This window comes from Chrysemys picta, chromosome 1 (assembly GCF_011386835.1).
Source record: "Chrysemys picta bellii isolate R12L10 chromosome 1, ASM1138683v2, whole genome shotgun sequence".
NCBI classification, from domain to species: Eukaryota; Metazoa; Chordata; order Testudines; family Emydidae; genus Chrysemys; species Chrysemys picta.
The window spans coordinates 306,053,979-306,073,447 of NC_088791.1; the positions used below are offsets into that span (position 1 = coordinate 306,053,979).

Below are 19,469 nucleotides of genomic sequence, written 5' to 3' on the forward strand. Positions count from 1 at the left end.
CTTGCATCCACACAGCCCCAAATTCGACCCAGCAAGGTCAATTTTAGCGCTACACCCCTCGCCGGGGCGGAGTACAGAAGTTGATTGTAAGAGCCCTTTAGGCCGATGGAACGGGGTTGCTTGTGTAGACGCATTCATTATAAAATCGACCTAATGCTGCTAAATTCGACCTAACCCTGTAGTGTAGACCAGGGCTGAGTGTCACGGCACTTACTTTTTAGGTGCCTAGTAAATCACAGGAACAACACAGTGATCCACAAAGCCTAAGACAGGCACCTCGGTCCTATACAATGAATGGGGAGAGAGAGGCTCCTTAGAATAAACAATGGGGAGTACTTGTTTTTGCTGATACAGACTAACATGGCTACCACTCTGAAACCTGGCTCCTTAGAATGTGATCCTCAAAAGGCAGCATGCTAGGCAGCACCCTGCCTAAGCTAGCCAATGGGAGATGCTGTTGTGCTAAATCCACCCTGTTCTCAGAGATAGGCAGCTAGCTCTGATAGTGATCTATTAAGAGGAACCCCTCTCCTGGCCTAGGTGCCTATGTAGTTTCTTGAAGGAATGAGTTAGAAGCCTGCCTCACTCCACACACAGTGGGTGGTGGAGGAGAAGTCTATCTTTACCCCACTGAGCTGAAAGTTATAAGTACTCACCAGGGATGTAGGAAATGCACATTAAATTCCCTCCTTTCTGCTTCATGGGGAGAAAGGAGGAGACCCCTGTTCAAATCCTCAGAAGCGTGCACCAATCACTGAGCTGTGGGATAGCTGGGGGACTCCTTCAGTCTCTCCTGTCAAAACTGTTGCACTCTGGATAAATAAATAAAGAGCAATTGGGCATGTGTGTGAGAGAATGATTTTTGTAGTCTAGTGGTTAGGGCACCCACCTAGGGGTAGGAGGCCCTGTCTCAGATCCCCCTGGATCTCAGCATTCTGATTTGATTTAAATAGAAAGCAAAGGAATGTTGGAATCTAGGTTAGAAAAATTTAACACTAAGTAAAATTGAGTCTGGGGCATCCATTTTGTTTTATAGAAATATGTAAAATGTATAATTACAAAATGGGGGGCCTAAGCTGTGTTTTTCATAAGAATCCTAAACAGCAAAGATAGCAGGGCAAGTGTTACCAAGCAGAAGAGAGTATATTAATCCTGGTGTGATAGTGTTGCACAGAAGGTACCAAACTGAGAGGGATTATAAAACGGCTGGAGTGAATTCTAGATAAGATACTGAAATCCACTGTTTTAAATCTCTGGATTCTAGGTCACCATAGTGCCTAGTATGAAGAGCTCTTGCCATAACACTCTTTGTATTGCTTTCTCTTTAGCAAGCCTCGTGACTCAGAGGTTTGGAACAATTATCTCCCCTTTTATGGAAAGGATCAGTTGGTGCAGTTGTTAAGTTCCTTAAGACTGGGGAGAGGTTTATTGCTGGGCCGGGTCAGGCAACATATGGGAGGAAATAGGACATTCTCCTGAGACAGATTAACTTTTTGTCAAGGCATTTTATTGAAAGTTTGGAAAATACACAGGTCATTAATTGGGTCCAGATTCAGCTACTGCAAATAGTGCAAAGATGCAGCATGCCAGATTCTTTCCCCTACTTGTGTTTTTTTACTACAATTTCTATTTATGGATGTTTTGATTTAGTGACATCATTGCTTTAATATAGTGGTAGTTCATTGTTTTATAATGGAACTCTTCTCTCTTGATTATTTTTTTTGCCATAGCTGCATATGTAAAATTTGTAAATCAACACAGTTTAACTACAAAAATAATCAGCAATAAGAGCTGAGTGGAAAATAGCTTGTAGATCAAACTCCCTTTAATTGTAAATGAGGAAAGTTTTGGGAGACAATGATTACCCTTAAAGCTAGCATATTTCATTATTCCTCCCAAGTCCTCTCACAACAGTGTTGGCATTTTTTCCCCTATCCAAATCATGCTAGTGTAATAAGAAAGCTGAAGACATTGAGCCCTGGGACAGCGGCCTGAAAAAGATGAATTGGCTTCTCAGCATGGGCCACAAAACAGCAATGCCACCCACGTCAACATTTCTGAGGCTCTTGGGAAGGGATGATATGCACCCCCCAGCCTGACTCCAAGCCCTTTCTGAGCCCTCTCTGTGCCTTCAGCCCACCACTTCCCCAGCCTCGGCTCCTCAAGTGCAGGTTGGGGCCAAGCTGGGAGTTTGGCAGCAGAGTCAGCTAAGCTATTCACACTTCATGCAGAATAGTAGAGAGACATCAGAAAGGAAGCCTCCATGTTCCTCCAATTTGGGCTTCACTCAGTCCCAGGAAATGTAGGCATGCCCTGTTCTCTGTCCAGGCAGTCCTGAATTGGGCTACAGGAGATAAAGTGTAGTTCTAGTTGGAAAGTTAGTCTACAGGGCACAATATTCATTGTGTCTCAATAAATTCCATATCAACTGTGATTAATTTGTAAGGAATTTTTTTTTTCCAAATGCCACTTCTTCCAACGTACTCTGGGCATCTGTGTCATCAGTAACAGAGGACCAGATCCACAAAGGGACTTGGACATCGTAACATTGAGCGTTGCAAAGCCTAACTTTAAAGGGCATAGATCACCATGTTCTTCTTGTGATTCTCTATCTGAGCTGGGCACCTACGCTCCCTCCACAATGAATGGGTAGAGATAGATTCCTTAGAATGCGATCCACAAAATGCAGCACCCTAGGCGGGGAGCCACTTAAGCTAGCCAATGGGAGATACCAACGAGAGGAGATGACCTAAGCCCTGCCCCTCTTACAGAGATAGGTGGCTCACTGCAGCCTGGACATAGGCACCTATCTTTGCTTGTGATCAACTAAGGGTACGTCTTCACTACTCGCTGTATCGGCGGGTAGCAATCGATTTATCCGGGATCGATATATTGCATCTCATTAAGATGCGATATATCGATCCCCGAACGCTATTCGCGTAGCTGAAGTTGCATATCTTAGATCAATTCCCCCCCCCCCCCAGTGTTGACCAGCCCAAAGTGGGAGAAGATAGGTACTCCTCTGCCTAAATTGCATTTGGGGCCCAATCCAGTAGGCATACTCAGAGGCTACCTAACTCCACACAAAACAGCCATGGTGGGGCAAGAGAAAGCCCTCCTTTATAACCTTTACCAAGTGATTGGGGTACTGACCCAGGCTCTGGGAGACTCCTTGTTCAAGTCCCCCCTCTGCCTGATGAGATCTGCCACCTCTCAGGTGAGTGCTCCAATGACTAGGCTATGTAGTCGTTGTCCCTCTCCTAACAATGGTATTGATCTACTACAAGATGAAAATGTGGAATTGTTTATATTCATGCAGAAAAGGTGGGAGTGTTCAATATTTATTTCTGTATGTATTTTGGGGGGAAACAGATGATGTCATATCACACAATAATATTCTTTTCATTCCACTAGTAATCTCAGGAGGATGTTAAACAGCAGCTACCAAAGTTACATATTTTTAAATCATCAGGTCCAGATAACTTACATCCAAGAGTTTTAAATGAGTTGTCTGAGGAGCTCATTGGACATTAATGTTGATTTTCAATAAGGGAAAACGGGAAGTTCCAGAAGACTGGAAAAAAGCTAATGTTGTGCCAATGTTTTAAAAAGGGTAAACAGGATGACCCTGGGAATTATAGGCCTGTCAGTCTGAGTTGATTCCAGGCAAGATAATGAAGTGGCTGATATGGAGCTCAATAAAGAATTAATGGCAGGTAACATAATTAATGCCTATTGATATGTCTTTATGGAAAGTAGTTTCTGTCAAGCTAACTTGATATCTTTTTTTTATGAGATTATAAGTTTGGATGCTAACGGTAATAGTGTTGATATTATAGACTGGCTGTTTTGTGTGGAGTTAGGAGGCCTCTGAGCATGCTTACTGGATCCGGTCCACATGCAAGTTAGATGGAAGAATGGCTGTCATCCCCTGTTTTGTGGATCACTCTGGGATTTAGGCAGGAGATAGGTGCCCAGGAACCTAGAGGGAGCCAGATGTGCATATGCCCAGAGGCAGTAACATAGGCACCTAGGGAACTTTTATTGCACAAACTTAGGCACCGAGTGAATTTAGGTGACTACAGGGATAGGTAGCAGCTGAGCAGGAGTCTTGTGGCTCGCAGAGGGGCCTAAAAACTGGATTTAGGCACCTAAATCTGGGCAGAACCAGGTTCATATTTTGTGTGCCCCAGCATCTGGATTGCGGCCCTGCCCTCCGCTCCATCTGTGCTCTGTGCCGAGGCCCCACCCCTGTTCAGCCTCTTCCCCCTGAGACCCTGCCCGCCACTCACATGGGGGAAGGGGGCAGAGAGAAGCAGGCAGCAGATAGGGCCTTGGGGCAAAGTGCAGGTCTCAGGGGGAAGAGGCTGAGCAGGGGTGGGGCCTCGGGGCGGAGTATGGGTAGAGTGGGGAGTGGGGCCATCATCCGGGTGCCGGGGTCCCTTCTGAGTGTGGGCCTGGTGCCACAGCACCATTGGCGCCATTGTAAACCCAGTACTGAATTTGGCGCTTAGGTGCGTAAGTACCTTTGTGCATGTGGGCCAGAGTTCCTACAGGCCAAATGTGCCCTCATCAACACCTCTGCCACCTACTGGCTCCAGATTACGCTTCTAGTGCCACCTGTTAGCTGTAAGTGGGTTGGCACAGGTGTTCATGAGGGCGTGGTTCAAAATCAATTTAACGTGCAGATGAAGCTGTACAGGTGGGGGGGGGAAGCATCTTTTTACTGACAAACTGAACACATTTCGTACAGAAATCAGTGAGACACAATGAATACAAAATCCTCTGGTACCATATTTATAAAGTCATTTGTCAGGGTAGACCCACACTTTAATATCCGGGATTGTACCCATTTATTTCATTCCGTCTTAGTACTGTTTAAGGACCATATTCAACTAAGCATTTAAGCATATGTCTAACTGACACTGACTCCAACGGAACTTAAACACATGCTTAAAGGTAAGCTTCCCAATACCACCCACACAATATGTTTAAACCTTGCACCAATAATGTATTTATTTTGCTTCTTTTTCCATTTGCAAAATGTTTATTCATTCAGAGTTATTTGCTCTTCTTTTTCCTCAGGAAGTAATTATGGTCTGTAGATTGTTTGAATTCCATGGAATTCACAATTCACTCTCTATTTGTAGTCATCTAAGTCACCTGGTATTGTTTTGGTTCTCTGGATTGCTTATGCAACAAACAGAAGAGCAATAAAGATTTTGTACTAAATATTGTAATGTAAATGTCAAGATTCACAGTTCACACTGTTGGTTAGTTGTTAGTCTATTTGAAGTTTGCTTTCTGCCAATATTGGAGCTAACAGTTCATTTATCACAAGCATTTACTACTAAAGCTGAGCACTTGAATGTTTGTGGAAAGTGAATTTGCAAGAGATGCAAAAATTTATATTGGGATTTGCTTGTAAGTCAAAACAAATATTAATGAATAGCTTTTGTACTATTCGTCACTTCTGCTAAACCTCGCCCTGGAGTAATCAAGTCTAGGAGACAGAGGTTATCTCTGTCTTCATACTGTTCAATCCTGGACCTCTCTGATATTGTTAACAAGGGTGCCAATTAGGGACAATGTGATGATGGGATTTATGATGTGAATCCCCATTCACTTCCAAGTGGGGCCTCCTTTGAGCTGGGGTGGCAACTGAAAAGGGCTGTATCCCATTTATAGTCTATTGGAACCATCTAATCCCTAAAATCACTAACGTTGTTTTAAAAGGCTATTTCCAAATTGTTCCCAGGTTTCATGGCAAAAATTACTTCTCACCATGTGAACTTTTAAGTGGCAGTAGGTTTATTTTAAAAGCCGTATTAGAGCAATATGAGCTTTAATGGTTTTCAGACAAAATGTTCAGGGCTCCATGTATATCTACTTTGTCACATATATCCTTATCAGGGCCAGAGTGTTCAGCACTTAACAGGATCAGCCCAAAATGTCTAATTCAGTAGTTAGACCCTGATTCAGCAAAGCACTTAAACACTTGTGTAACTTTAAGGACTAGACTGCAGGGACTGGTCGCTTCCAGTTCCCCTGGGAGTACACAGGGACTAGCAAATCCACACCCCCATGCAGCGGCCAGCAGAGCTAACTGGCGATGCTAGGGGTACTACAAGGAGGGTGTGGTTGTGAGACTGCATGGTTGGGAGTTGGCCAGTGTTCCCTCTGCACACACCCCTTGCTATGGGGTATGGCTGCAAACCACAATGGGGCCCAGAGTGATTATCTTTTATGGCCTAGCAATATACTCATTTCTAGGTGGTGGTTTTGGCATGTATGGGCTGGTAAGCTTGTTGCTTTCCATGTCCCCTTATTGGTATAAGCTGAGTTACTTCTTTTGTACTCGTGGGCTTTAGGGCATGTGACAGGGAGCCGATGAAATGAGTCAAATCGGGCGGTTGCCATTCTTCCCTCCCCCCACTACCTGTTGAGTCTATAAACACATCACCCATAGGCCAAGTCCTCATCTCACTTAAATTCCCTGCTTGCATTAGAGCTCCTTTCTGTGATGTGGCCAGGGCATTAATGTTCTTCTAATCAGGGCATATGTTTTATAGCAATATTAGCATTTATACATGAAGTTCTTAAAATACATATGGATAATCCTCTGATGATAGGACTGGAGGGGAGAGGAGAAGTACTGTACAATTCAGAAGCCTCCTTGGCTGATTTGAGGTTACTTAATCGTGTCTGAGCCTCATTTTCATGCAGAGAAAAAGGGCCTTGCACAGCAGTATTCATTTTACAAACTCACGATCAGACAGTTTACACAGCAGTTGCCTTGCCTCCAAAACACATCAGTATTGTGCTTTCCAGTTAGACAGTACTCTGTTGCAATGCTATGCAGATGTGACTTCTTTACCTCTCAGCTGTATTGAAATCCTTAATAAATTATTCCTGTCACCTCCTGCCCCTCTCCCTCAATAAAAATCAGCTCACAGAAAAGCGGGGGGAGAACACAGCCTTATGAAGAGGTTGGAAGCTGCAGTCAGACAGAGTGAAAAGTTTCTGGCTGCTGCAGGGTTCCCACTGCTTTTCGCCATGTATAAACTAGCTTCCAGCCTGCATTAATCCTAGCTCAGCTCTCAAAAGAACTCTACTGTTCAAACAGTAAACATTAAGCAATGAATTGCTTCTGATTGTAAATGCAGTATTTACATGGGCAAGGTTTAAACAGGTAGCTACCTAGGTTACAGGGCCGGCTCCAGGCACCAGCTTGCCAAGCAGGTGCTTGGGGTGGCCACTCTGGAGAGGGGCGGCACGTCCAGCTATTCGGCAGCAATTCGGCGGACGGTCCCTCACTCCTACTTGGAGCGAAGGACCTTCCGCCGAATTGCCACCGCAGATCTCAATCGCGGCTTTTTTTTTTTTTTTTTTTTTTTGCCGCTTAGGGCGGCAAAAACCCTGGAGCCGGCCCTGCTAGGTTATCAAAGTGGGGGCATTAGTCACAAATGCAGCTATGCTTTAGGGGTTCATTTATCTCCCACAAAAATGTGATCTGAATTTGAAAAAGGTTGCTCCTTGCTGGTGCTTCATAAACTAGCTCATAGCTTTATTAAAAAAGAGATGCTTATAAGATGTGTGCCAGGTACTAGATATGACCAAAATCTCACAACTCAAATGTCCTACTACAAATAGTTTATTGCTCTTTGTATAGTTCTAACAGCAAAAGTGTGCATGTCTTCAGTGACTTGAAAGTGGAGTTCTGGAGTTTCCAGCTTGTTATGATTGCATGTCAATAACATCTGTGTGGGTAATTTGACAAGGAAACAATGTCGTTCTCATGGTATTAGTGCTTTAAAATTAAGAGAAACCATAGTTATGATTTAATTTTAGATGTGACATAACATCTCAATGTAAGTAATAATTGAGGGGAAAAGGGGTTGCAGCAGTAAGATCACATGGTTATTCATTTATTGTGTGAGAACCATAAATTAAATTCCATGCTAAAAGAACTTCTGCCACCAACGGCACCATACTCCTATCTCATGCTGGAAAGACTGGGAATACTATAATCTTGTCTCACGTTAAGCACCAGCATTCTAAGGGCAGCGAGAGCTACAGAACAGAAACTGATTTATAATCTTACACTAACAGTATGCTCAGAAAGGCTGATTGTAAGTGGAGACTTTAATCAAATATAATTTAGAGTTTCTACAGTATATTGTGTGATATGGTCTTCACCCCATTACAGAATCCTGTGCTGAACAAAATGGAGGCAGATTTCCAATGCTGTTGATGACTGCTCTTTAGTTATGCATTCACACATGCAAAGAACACCCATCTTTCAGTATGGGGCAAACCATAATGTGGCTTTGTCAGTTTCATCAGTGCTTAGATACTGTGATAAGCACATTAGAAACACCATGCTGTCCTTAGATAGATATTTAAGTGAGTCTCCCTTGTGATCTTCCAAAGAACTACAGTGTTATCAAACCCAAGTATTCATCCTGGGAGATGTAGTCCAGCTCATCACATAAGGAGAACTGGGACATGAGCAACCGAATGACAGTTCCCCCAAGGCACTGTCATGGCATTTCCAAATTGAAATATTTCAGGTTTTGGCTGAAATATGTTGGGTTTTGGCTGAAATTTTTCAGTTTTGCATTTTCAGTTTTTCTATGAAAAAATCCCCATTGTACAGATGGGAAAACTGAGACAAAGAGAGCTCAGAAACCATCCTATGACCCAGTGGCAGAGCTGGGAATAGAACAGAGGTCAGGTCTGGTTCCCCAGCCCCTGGATCATGCTGCCTTCCAAAAATCTGTATGTTTTTTATACCTGTGCAGAAGTTTTGTAGGTCACTATGCAACCTTTGTATAGTACAGGGGGAAGTTTTCAACTTGTGACCAAATGTCCAACCTCATTAAACTATGTATTTAAGAATCAGTCCCCAGAATTTGCTCTGGGGTGTTAATTAACATTGAAATATAATAGTTAGTATGTAGCAGCTTTCATCTAGAGCAGAGGTGGGCAAACTTTTTGGCCCGAGGGTCACATCTGGATGGGGAAATTGCATGCAGGGCCATGAATGTAGGGCTGGGGCAGGGGGTTGGGGTACAGGGTGTGGGAGGGGGTGCAGTGTACAGGAAGGTGCTCAGGGCAAGGGGTTGGGGCAGAAGAGGGGTGTAGGGTTTACGAGGGGGCTCAGGGAAAGGGGTTGGGTTGCAGGAGGGGGTGCACAGTGCGGGGGGGGGGTTCATGGCAGGGGGTTGGGCGCAAGAGGGGTGCGAGGTGCAGCAGGGGGTTCAGGGCGGGGTTGGGGTGCAGGCAGGGGGCTCAGGGCAGGGAGTCGTGGTGTAGGAGGGGTTCAGGGTGCGGGCTTACCTGGAGCAGCTCTGAGGTGGCAGCAGCGTGCACCAGGGCCTGGACAGGCTACCTGCCTGCCCTGTCCTTGGCCCCGCTCCGGGAAGTGGCCAGCACCACATCCCTGCAGCCCCTGGGGGAGGGGGAGCAGAGGGCTCCGCCCACTGCCCTCGCCTGTGGGTACCTCCCCCGATGCTCCCATTGGCTGCGGTTCCCAGTTCCCGGAGCGGAGCAGGGCAGGGCCTGCGGCGCCACGGGGGTGGCAATCCCGCGGGCTGGATCCAAAGCCCTGAAGGGCCATAGTTTGCCCACCCCTGGTCTAGAGGATCTGTGGTTCAGGGTGCTCTTTGCATTTATACAAAAATAAACACATGAGCTGACAGTCACATTAAATGGCACACAGAACGAGTTTTGCTCTTCTAGTGCTCATAAATGGAAACACTCTAAACAGAACACTGGAGGGGCAACTAACTCTGATTGTTTCTTCTTTAGTGGGACCACTGTTTAAGGACTGGATTGTAACCATACGATGTAGTCTGAGTAAGGTTGCCAAGTGTCTGGTTTTTGACCGGAATGCCCAGTCGAAAAGGGACCCTGGCGGCTTCGGTCAGCACCGCCGACTGGGCCATTAAAAGTCCGGTCGGCGGCGTAGCAGGGGCTAAGGCAGGCTTCCTGCCTGCCCTAGCTCTGTGCAGCTCCCGGAATTGGCCGCCAGGTCCTTGAGGCCCCTACGTGCATGGAGGCTCTGTGCTGCCCCTGTCCCGAGTGCCAGCTCCGCAGCTCCCATTGGCTGGGAGCCACAACCAGTGGGAACTGCAGGACAGAGCCTGCGGGTGTGAGGGCAGTGTGTGGAGCCTCCCTGGCCGCCCATGTGCTTAGGTGCTGCAGGGACCTGGTGGCCACTTTCTGGGAGCCATGGTAAGTGCTGCCCACACCCCCCCACACACACCCCTGCCCTGGTCCTGAGCCCCCTCCTACGCCCCAGACCCCTCATCCCTGGCCCCACTCCAGAACCCATACCCCCAGCCCGGAGCCCTCTTGCGCTCCCTGAACCCCTCATTTTTGGCACCACCCAGAGCCTGCACCCCCAGTCCAGAGCCCATACCTTCCCTGGCCCCCAACCTCCTGCCCCAGCCTGAAGCCCTGTCCCGCACCCCGGAGCCTGCACCTCCAACCAGAGCCCTCACCCCCCCCCCGCACCCAATCCCCTGCCCCAGCGAGTGAGGGTGGAGGAGAGCGAGTGACAGAGAGAGGGGGTATGGAGGGAGTGGGGCCTTGAAGAAGAGGAAGGGGATGGGGCAGGGGTGTTTGGTTTTGTGCTATTAGAAAGTTGGCAACCCTAGGTGGGAAGCGGCAGCCTTACTGCAGCTGCTCTCCCTGCTATCTCTTCTGGTGCTGTGGGTAGCCTACAGGGAAGGACAGGGGCTTGTTATATCTCCTTACTCCCTTGTGTAGGTGCGCAGCTGGGCTTATCATCACAAAGTCCTAAGTGAGGTTGTTACACGTTGGTACAGGGCTGAACTGTTGTGGGTTTTTATTTTTATTTTTTTATGGTTTACATTTTTTGTTAAACTCTTTTTTTGCCCTTGGACAATTCATGAGAAATGAGTTATAATCACACTGATGGAAAAAGTTTCTCCACATTTTAATGAAAATCGAAAATCCCTGTGGGATTTGAACTGCGTGTTTTGAAATATATAGCGATTTTATCCAATAGGCTTCATAAGGCTCTGTGATTAGCATCTATAAAGTTGCATAAGTAATATATGGCTAAAAGAAAGAACTCATATTTTTTTAATAAATGCAACATAAACATACTGAGAATAAAAAGGGAAAACAAATACAAACTAGACTATACAGCAGGGATGGACTAATCAAATAATAACTCTTCCAGTGAGCAGTGATATCACTTTGGGTAAATAGCATGAAAATTGCTGACATTCAGGAGTATTCAGAAAATTTATTATCCAGGGTTTTCTGCTGAGAAAAGATAGAAGACTGACTGGGCCCATAACTCTACCTAGCTAGTTAAAGGAGAGCTAAGCATTGCCATCTCACCCAGCTGCAGCTGAGCCTTTCTTGCTCCTCTGAACTCCACACGACAAGGAAAAGTGGTTCCTTTTCTCTGGATGTGAAAGAGTAAAATCTACCCAGGCCTATTCCCAAATGCTATTTTTTTTCTAACTGAATGTCAAGGCTTTTCTGTGACACTCCAGAGATTCCTTGGTCCTTCATGAAAACAGAGAAGGAATGCAGCAAATATGGGACTGTACAGACAGCTCCACATATTGGTAATGGGTCTTGGGGTCTTTCACTTCTAAGACACTGGTTTGAATGTCCGAAGTGTTCCTAGCTCCAGGCAATCCAAGGACCCAGCTGCTCAAACTCCTATCCCTGCATGGTAACCCTAGGTCATTAATAAAATACAAAATATCAATAAATTATAACATGCCAAAAACACTCCTCTAGAATCTATTGTACAGGATGAGAATTAGTGAATAATTTGGGCTGACATTCATTCAGTGGCAACACATGCTACCCCTGCCCCGAAAATCTCAGTAACTATTATGGGGGGAGTAACTATGTAGGGGTTGGGGCAATAGAATCCACAGGAGCTGGAATGAGAGCTAACCTCTGTGAGCCTCTCATACTTGGTGGGTCCTGGCCACTCAGACCGTGTAAGTGCAGATACAGCCTCCATAGTGGCCTATTTAAAACTGGTACAGAATCAACTGTGTGATGCGCAGGTAATGCAGAGCCCACCTGCATGCTGACATCAGAGATGCCTTCACTTCATGCTGTGTAAATATAATAGTTCTATTGCATCTAGGGCTTTCCACAGCCCTCCTGCTGTTAGGTGAATTGCAACCTCCATGAACAAATTTAGAGTTATGGACAAAATGAGCTGTTTATAGGCCTTTTCCTTTTCTAATTTCTGCGGTTCAGTGAACTTGCTCTCAAATTCTGTGAAGCTGCTCCCTGTGCATTAGCAGTGCACATGCTGGAAACTGTGATGATCACAAAAATCCATGTTAATGATTCTGCTCCTTTAGAAATGAACTATCCCTTATGGTAGATAGGGAACCATATCATTGATATTTACAAATGTTATAAAAATTAACTGGCACACAGGCTAACCCATTCCATACACCACATGGCATATCGTTTTTTGAATTACTCACTTGTTCTCCAGATGCTAACAACAAATGACAGCACTCTGCTTCCATGTGATTAAACACAGAGGGAATGTGATGCTTTGCAAAAGCAAATGGCTGTTTTTTAAGAATATCTGAAAAACAATGCGCCCATGTATGCATCAAACAAAAAAGTACTTGTTTGGGGAACCAAAAGGATGAAACATTTCTCCTCACTTGGTAGCCACTTCTCAGTAACATTAATTTTAGGGATTATTACATTTCTATTAACTTCTGCTGTGTGATTGCTGCTAAATGATGTTTTCATTGGAAGGATTTCATTTGCTCTGGTGCTGGCTGTACTAGGTGGTTGTTTGGATTAGACAGCCCATCCTAAACTTCTTTTTCTAGGCAAACTGTGTGGTATGATGTTAAGAAAATTAGCATGTGCATCTTCTGAAGAAATGAGTAGGCAGCTTTGTGGCAGAGAGTGGAGGAGGATGCAGTTTTCCACAGCTCTGCATGCTAAAGGATTTTGCAGCCTAAAATAGGTATTCCTAGATGGCGTGTTTTGTTTTTTCAAACTCTCCTATCACAGCTCTTCAATGCTTAGTCAGCTCAGAAGCATGCCATTTCTATTTGCCTTAAACCTTGTGTGGGTTTGGAAATGCCTGAACAGACTTCACTTTCCTCTGTGAGGCAGACTGTGTACTTTCACATTCTTTACTTTGGTTGATTGGCCCTTTTAGATCATGTGAGGGGAGCTGGAATCCAGAGTTGTAGCTTTTGCCACTCCTTTTTCTTTTTTAAAGCACTTGCTCTTTCCAGCTTCCTTGGGCTTATTGCCTCTCTTTTTTCGTTACACTCATTAGAATCTGGAATAACTATACAGGGGACTGAAGCAGTGATTTTAAAGGGGCAGAGATGTTTAGGCAGGTGTCCAGGACTTCAGGCTCAGGCTGTTACTATCTAAATTCCATGTCACCTGAGGGCCAAGAGATGTACTTACGATTTGATCAGACTACGAGACGCTCTCCATACAGGATGAGTAGGATTCTTGCACGCCATCAGCTACTAACTAAAATTCAGCAAGGTGAGTTACTGGCTCTAACTGGCTTCTAACTGTTAGTATAATGTCTGCAGGTCAGCTTCTGCATACTAAAAACTTTAGTTAATATTTGAAATTTCAGAGTTTACCTTTCTGTACTCTGAACTGAGTCTAACAGACTCCATTTAAAACAGTCAGTGACAGCATTCTACTGCTAGGTAATTTTTTTATATTCACATACAAAGAACATAAAGATTCACAACAGTGCGTGATCAGTGACTTAACTATATTGCCTTTTAATCCTAAACTTCTAGGTAACTTAAATGTGGGCAAGGGACTGAAATTCCTCTTTCTGATTGCTTGAATGGCATGACACCAGGTTGCATATAATTCTGCTACATGTAAAACCTATACATGTAAAACATATTATGTATTGTGCAAATGATCAATTTTACAAAACTACAAGAGGGTTGGAAAAGGGCTGCTCTGATAAGACTCTTTAGGAAAACTCATGTGTGATTGTCAAAGAATTATAGAACTTCTGTCACATGTCCTTGAAGATAATTGCTGACTTGTCTTTTTGTCACATATATATCCAGCAAACACTACACCTTCCTTAGAATGTACAGTGTTAGGGCTAAATATATACATATCAGCTTCAAAACAAATTCTTTGGCCTGTGTGCATTTTAAAAGAAATCCTCTTCCAAAGCTCCCTAGAACAGATGTGAAAAACATAAATTTAAAAGCCACCTGTGTTAATTTTTCTAGGTTAAACGGAAGATCAATATATAGTATATCACTGAAGCTTTTCATTTTCCAAATCAAATGTGGACCTACATTCATACAGAAAGAGAATGCCATGTATTTTTCACCTGGGTGAAAAAATCTGGAAGATAACATTTTCTTATACAATTCCTGTCTAGTTCCTGCTAGCTTACACTCAAAGTATTGCACTCCCTTAACTAAAAACTCTAACATTACTTACTCTCAATCCCAAGAATATAATGTAAAAGTTGATGTGAGTTTCTGCATATGAGCAGTTAAATGGAGTGGCCAATTTAATTTGTCGCTTTGAAATGTTTTCCATATCAGTGGCTGTGGAACTGTGGAAAAAGGTCAAGGATACAATTATGAAACCCGTATTGTATTTATAAAGGAACAATACATATTTCATTGCCCAGGGTTCGATGAAAGAGATTGTTTCTGTGGCAATTAGGAAACTCTGTTTGCAACAGAGTTTCTGGACTTGGTGATGTTTGAAGGATATTGGCCCTAACTGCAGCTCTGATATCAGGAAGGATATTATGTCATTCCATATACCTCGATCTTGATTGAACGCAAAGAAAAGGCAATTTTTCTTCTTTTGGGTTTATTTGAGAATACATGTTGCACAGTATTAGACACAGCTTAATTTTCAGGAAGGGACTACAGCATAAGTGCTGATACTGGGGGTGCTTCTGCACCCCCTGGCTTGAAGTGGTTTGCATCATATACAGGGTTTACAGTTTGGTTCAGTGGCTCTCAGTACCTCCACTATACAAATTGTTCCAGCACCCCTGGGATACAGACAAAATTATTTAACAAGACACTCTTATCGGCTTCTCTGGCTGTATGACTTTTCTCCTCTAAACCTATATATGTGCCAGAGTATGTGCCTAGATAGCAATGTGTGCCTAATAAATACATATAATAATGGTCTACCTTTTCAAAAGTAACACGTGATTTTGGGTGCCTCCGTTTTCGGGCAGCTAACATGGGACACTTAACTAAGCACCTGATTTATAGGAAGTGCTGAGCACCCACCCTCTGAAATGAGGTCCTTTTAAGGAGTCAGTCTCAAGTTGGCCACCCAAAAACTGAGGCACCCCAAATCACTCCTCACTTTTGAAAATTTGGGCCATAAATATCTATATAGACAGAGAGGCAGCATGTCTAGTAGTTAAATCCTGTATCTACAATTTACTCAGTGGGGGACACTGGACAATTCATTTAACCACTCTGCCTCATTTTCACCATCTATAAAATGGGGATAAGTAGTTAAATGTTATCTTCTTCAGAGCGAGCTGTGAGAATTCATTTTTCTACCATGTTTTGATGTTAAATGTTACAATTAACTGCTAATTTATACATATATTATTAGAGAGTCAGATCTACATATTGGATTACTAGGAATTTATTACTTCTCACCTCCAGTCTTTTATGACTAGGATTCAGAGTATATATTCCTTTGTTTAGATAAGTATAACTCTCATTAGCAATAATGAATTTATGTGCACATGTAGAGGTAAGAATAGGCTGCTATGTGTACACTGGGTTATATGCATGCAAATACCTTATCATATTCCCTAAAAATCATTTAGTCTCTATGGTTTCAATGATTAGGAGCATATTTACATGTCTGGAGGGATCTCGAGACATATGCTTCTATTGGCCAGACATGTCACTATAGCCAAGCTGACTATCCAAACTGCAGGCCAGCTATTCACTCCGTAGAGAATCCAAGAGTGGGAGGTTAACCACTTTGAAACTCAAATACGTTCTTACCGCAAGTGACTTCTCTTCAGTTCAGTCCCTCCTACAGACTCACTTCTTCTGCAGTGCCCTCAAGAAGTGAGACAATCATATCAGTACAAATCATTTTATTGTAAAGTGAACAAAACCAAGTCTAGCTATTACACCTCTCCCTCTTCTAGGTTTCTGTATACATTTTATGTGAAATCTTGCTCCATTAAAATCAATGGTAAAAGATCCATTGACTTTAGTGGGGGTCAGGATTTCACTCTCTGTCTATTTTGTTTAGACGGTAAGCAGCTGGAAGCCAGGATTGTCTGGATTTTTTTTGCATTGTCCAGCACTGTGGTCATTCTTCTTGCTCACAAATAATTAAGGATGAGATTCACTGCTGTGTGGCGATCCTGCAAAAGGACTGTGCACCACTTAAGTCCTATTTTGAGGCCTTTTGCTGTAGAATTTCACCCTATTGATGATGATTAAATAATGAAGTTCCACAGGACAGTTTAATGAGAGAGTATCTGAAAGCAGATCAGGAGATGAGGATGCAAAATGGAAGTCATAGGCAGGGCCAGTGCTACCATTTAGGCAAACTAGGTGGTTGCCTAGGGCGCCAAGATTTGGGGGTGCCAAAAAGCGGCGCCCCCAATTTTTTTTACAGCGGCTGCTGTGCTGGGAGGGAGAGGGAGTCTGAGCTGCCGGCAGGCAGCCCAGGGGAACCCCGGGTCAGCGCGCCGCCGGCAGCCCAGGGGTTCCCCTGGGTCAGAGCTACCGCACGAATCCCTGGGCCAGGGGGTGGGGAGCTGCCATGGGGGGGGGGGGAGCTGCCACACAGCTCCCCGGGCTGGGGGGGGGGTGCCTCAGGGCAGGGCGGGGAGCTGCCGTGGGGGGGGGAGCCTCAGGGTGGAGGGGGGCGGGGAGCTGCCGCAGGGCTGGGGGGGGGGGAGTGGCGCAAGGTGGAAGTTTCGCCTAGGGCGTGAAACTTCCTTGCACCGGCCCTAGTCATAGGTTGCTTACTGTGGCCCCAGTTCAGCAAAGCACTTAAACACGTGCTTTAATGCCATTGATTTCAGACTTTTTGCTTACGTGCTTTGCTGAATAAAGATGGACTTAAGCACAGGTGTAAGTAGTATGCTGCACTGGGGCCTCTTTGAGTATATACTCTCTAGTTCTTGCTTATATATCTTTCAGTTCTTGGATGATAAACAAAGCTTGACCTTGCATTAGTAAACACTGCATTTCAGATCTAGGATGTTTCTTAAGGCCAAGTTTTCAGTAGTCCAAGAAGTTATTTATAGAGCAGTATAGGGAGCACTCAGAGCTCTCATTACAGGATATGAACCTAAGTACTAATGTAGTGTAATAATAATTTCATATACTTGATCTGTCTCTCATTAATAACATGCACTTTTGCAAATGATGCTGAATTACTGTTTGGAGAAGTCCACATTAGGTTACTACATCCTTGCTGCCATGACATTGCGTGGTGCAGTTTTTCTTCACCTTTTAAAGACAAGTCTGCTGCAGAAGCATTTCTTTGTATTTTCTTTAAGGTGTTAGTTTAAAATAAACAACATGAATTATTCCCAAGAATTAACCCACTTAATAATTTTACCACAAGGGAAATCAAACAAACTGGAGTGTCATTTTAATTAGATTATACTTTACAAGTCCCAGTTATCTGGTTTGTTTTCACCACCAACTCCTTGAGACAGATTGGGGTAGTGGCCTGAGAGTGTGAGTAGTGATGATCTACCTCGGGGTCAGCAAACTTTCAGAAGTAGTGTGCCGAGTCTTCATTTATTCACTCTAATTTAAGGTTTCGTGTGCCAGTAATACATTTTAAAGTGTTTAGAAGGTCTCTTTCTATATGTCTATAATATATAACTAAACTATTGTTGTATGTCAAGTAAATAAGGTTTTTAAAATGTTTAAAAAGCTTCATTTAAAATTAAATTAAAATGCAGAGCCCCCCGAACCAGTGGTCAGGATCTGGGCAGTGTGAGTGCCACTGAAAATCAGCTCGTGTGCTGCCTTCAGCACGCGTGCCATAGGTTGCCTACCCCTGATCTACCTGATATTAAGTCGGCTTTTTCAAAGTGTAATCTTTTGATGATTTATTTTCCCATATAACTCTGTTACTTTCCATGCTGAAGGGGAAGCATGCTTTGGCATAAAGCAACAGGGTATAGCATGTTTGGTTTGGAGTATTTATTCAAACTGAGTATGGCATAACTGTGTGCGAATTCTTTAATGATTACTCATGTTCTCTTTAAAGTAAATAAGGTGGTGGCTGTCAATAACTCAAATGAGGAGAGTCAGAAAATTGTCATGATTTCAGAGCCTTTCACTAAAGCCACTGCACAATAGAAAGTAAAAAACAGAATAATATGTCAAACAGAATGAGTAAAATTAAGGTCATACACTGGAAATATGAAGTCAGAGATATGGCCAGAGATTGAATGGTCAGAGATAATATAGGTTGAGTTAGAAATTTAGGGCCAAATTCTGCCCTCAAGCATCCATGCTCTCCTGTCAGTGAAATCTGTCCACATGTATCTGCAGATTGAATCTGGACCTTGGACTACACGTTTAGGGCAATATAAAGAGTAATAATACTTTTACCTACAATGAGTAATACCTTACTCCATGAGTAGTTCTAATGATTTCAATGGCCTGGGGTGGCATAAGAAAATCCTGCATAAGAGTGATTTCATATGTACATTTTGAAAGCAACATTACAGTGCAACACTCTGCAAATGATTATAAAATGTCATACACTGTAAGGCTCCATATGAAACTTTAACAAATTGTCAGGGTTGTCCAAATACACTTGTGTTTGTCCACTTTGTGGGAACAGGAGTCGGATTAACGACTCCAGGTTTCCTGTCTGAAATCTTGTTATTCTAGGTAAGGTTAACACAATGTTTTGCTCTTCTCCAGCTCCTCCCTGTACTCTGTGGCTACACTTCATTTTTGTGGTATTGGTAGTGTTGACATACGGGGAAGGATTCATTATCTTGAACTGCCACAGCAAAATATAATTCATCAAAAAAAACTATGCTAAAAGAATGTTAAGGTTGCAAAGTCAAGCGCTGAAAAATTAGGAAATGCCAGAATTAAGGCCGCCTGTGTAGCCTTGATTCATCCCCTTGCGCTGTGTTTTGTATTCACTTCAGGGTTTGGATAGTATGCATAAAATAAGGCCTCGGGCCACACACTGAATAAAAAGAAATATTGAATAACTGAATGAAGTTGTGATCCTGTGGAAAATATATATTATCATGTAACTAAAGACTGTATTATAATCCGTATGTACAAGGGAGCCAAATTAAGGCTTTACAGGCAACCTTAATTCTAACATTTCCTAACTTTTGAATGCTTAACTTTGCACCTTAGCATTCTTTTAACTTAGTTGTTTCAGTGTCATTTCCTTTTTTTTTTTTAATTGAA

The 19,469-nt window shown here is 43.5% G+C and overlaps 1 protein-coding gene and 1 long non-coding RNA gene across 12 annotated transcripts in view; one reads left to right on the top strand and one right to left on the bottom strand.

Moving 5' to 3' along the window:
* The window catches only part of LOC135983321 (uncharacterized), a 39,584-nt gene extending 25,955 nt beyond the window's left edge, over nucleotides 1–13,629 (bottom strand). The window contains exons 1-2 of the long non-coding RNA XR_010600893.1: nucleotides 13,465–13,629; nucleotides 657–812 (exon numbers count right to left, since the gene is read on the bottom strand). This is a non-coding gene — a long non-coding RNA (uncharacterized LOC135983321). The remainder of the gene's footprint in view (nucleotides 1–656; nucleotides 813–13,464) is intronic.
* The window catches only part of STARD13 (StAR related lipid transfer domain containing 13), a 445,413-nt gene that overhangs the window by 284,817 nt on the left and 141,127 nt on the right, over nucleotides 1–19,469 (top strand). The window contains exon 1 of one of the 11 annotated variants that reach the window (XM_008167690.4): nucleotides 12,804–13,548. The exons of the other annotated variants lie outside the window; for them this stretch is intronic. Coding sequence (XP_008165912.2) covers nucleotides 13,380–13,548 — 169 coding nt within the window. The 5' untranslated portion in view covers nucleotides 12,804–13,379. Of the gene's footprint in view, nucleotides 1–12,803; nucleotides 13,549–19,469 lie in introns of those variants that run through there. 11 annotated transcript variants of the gene reach the window in all.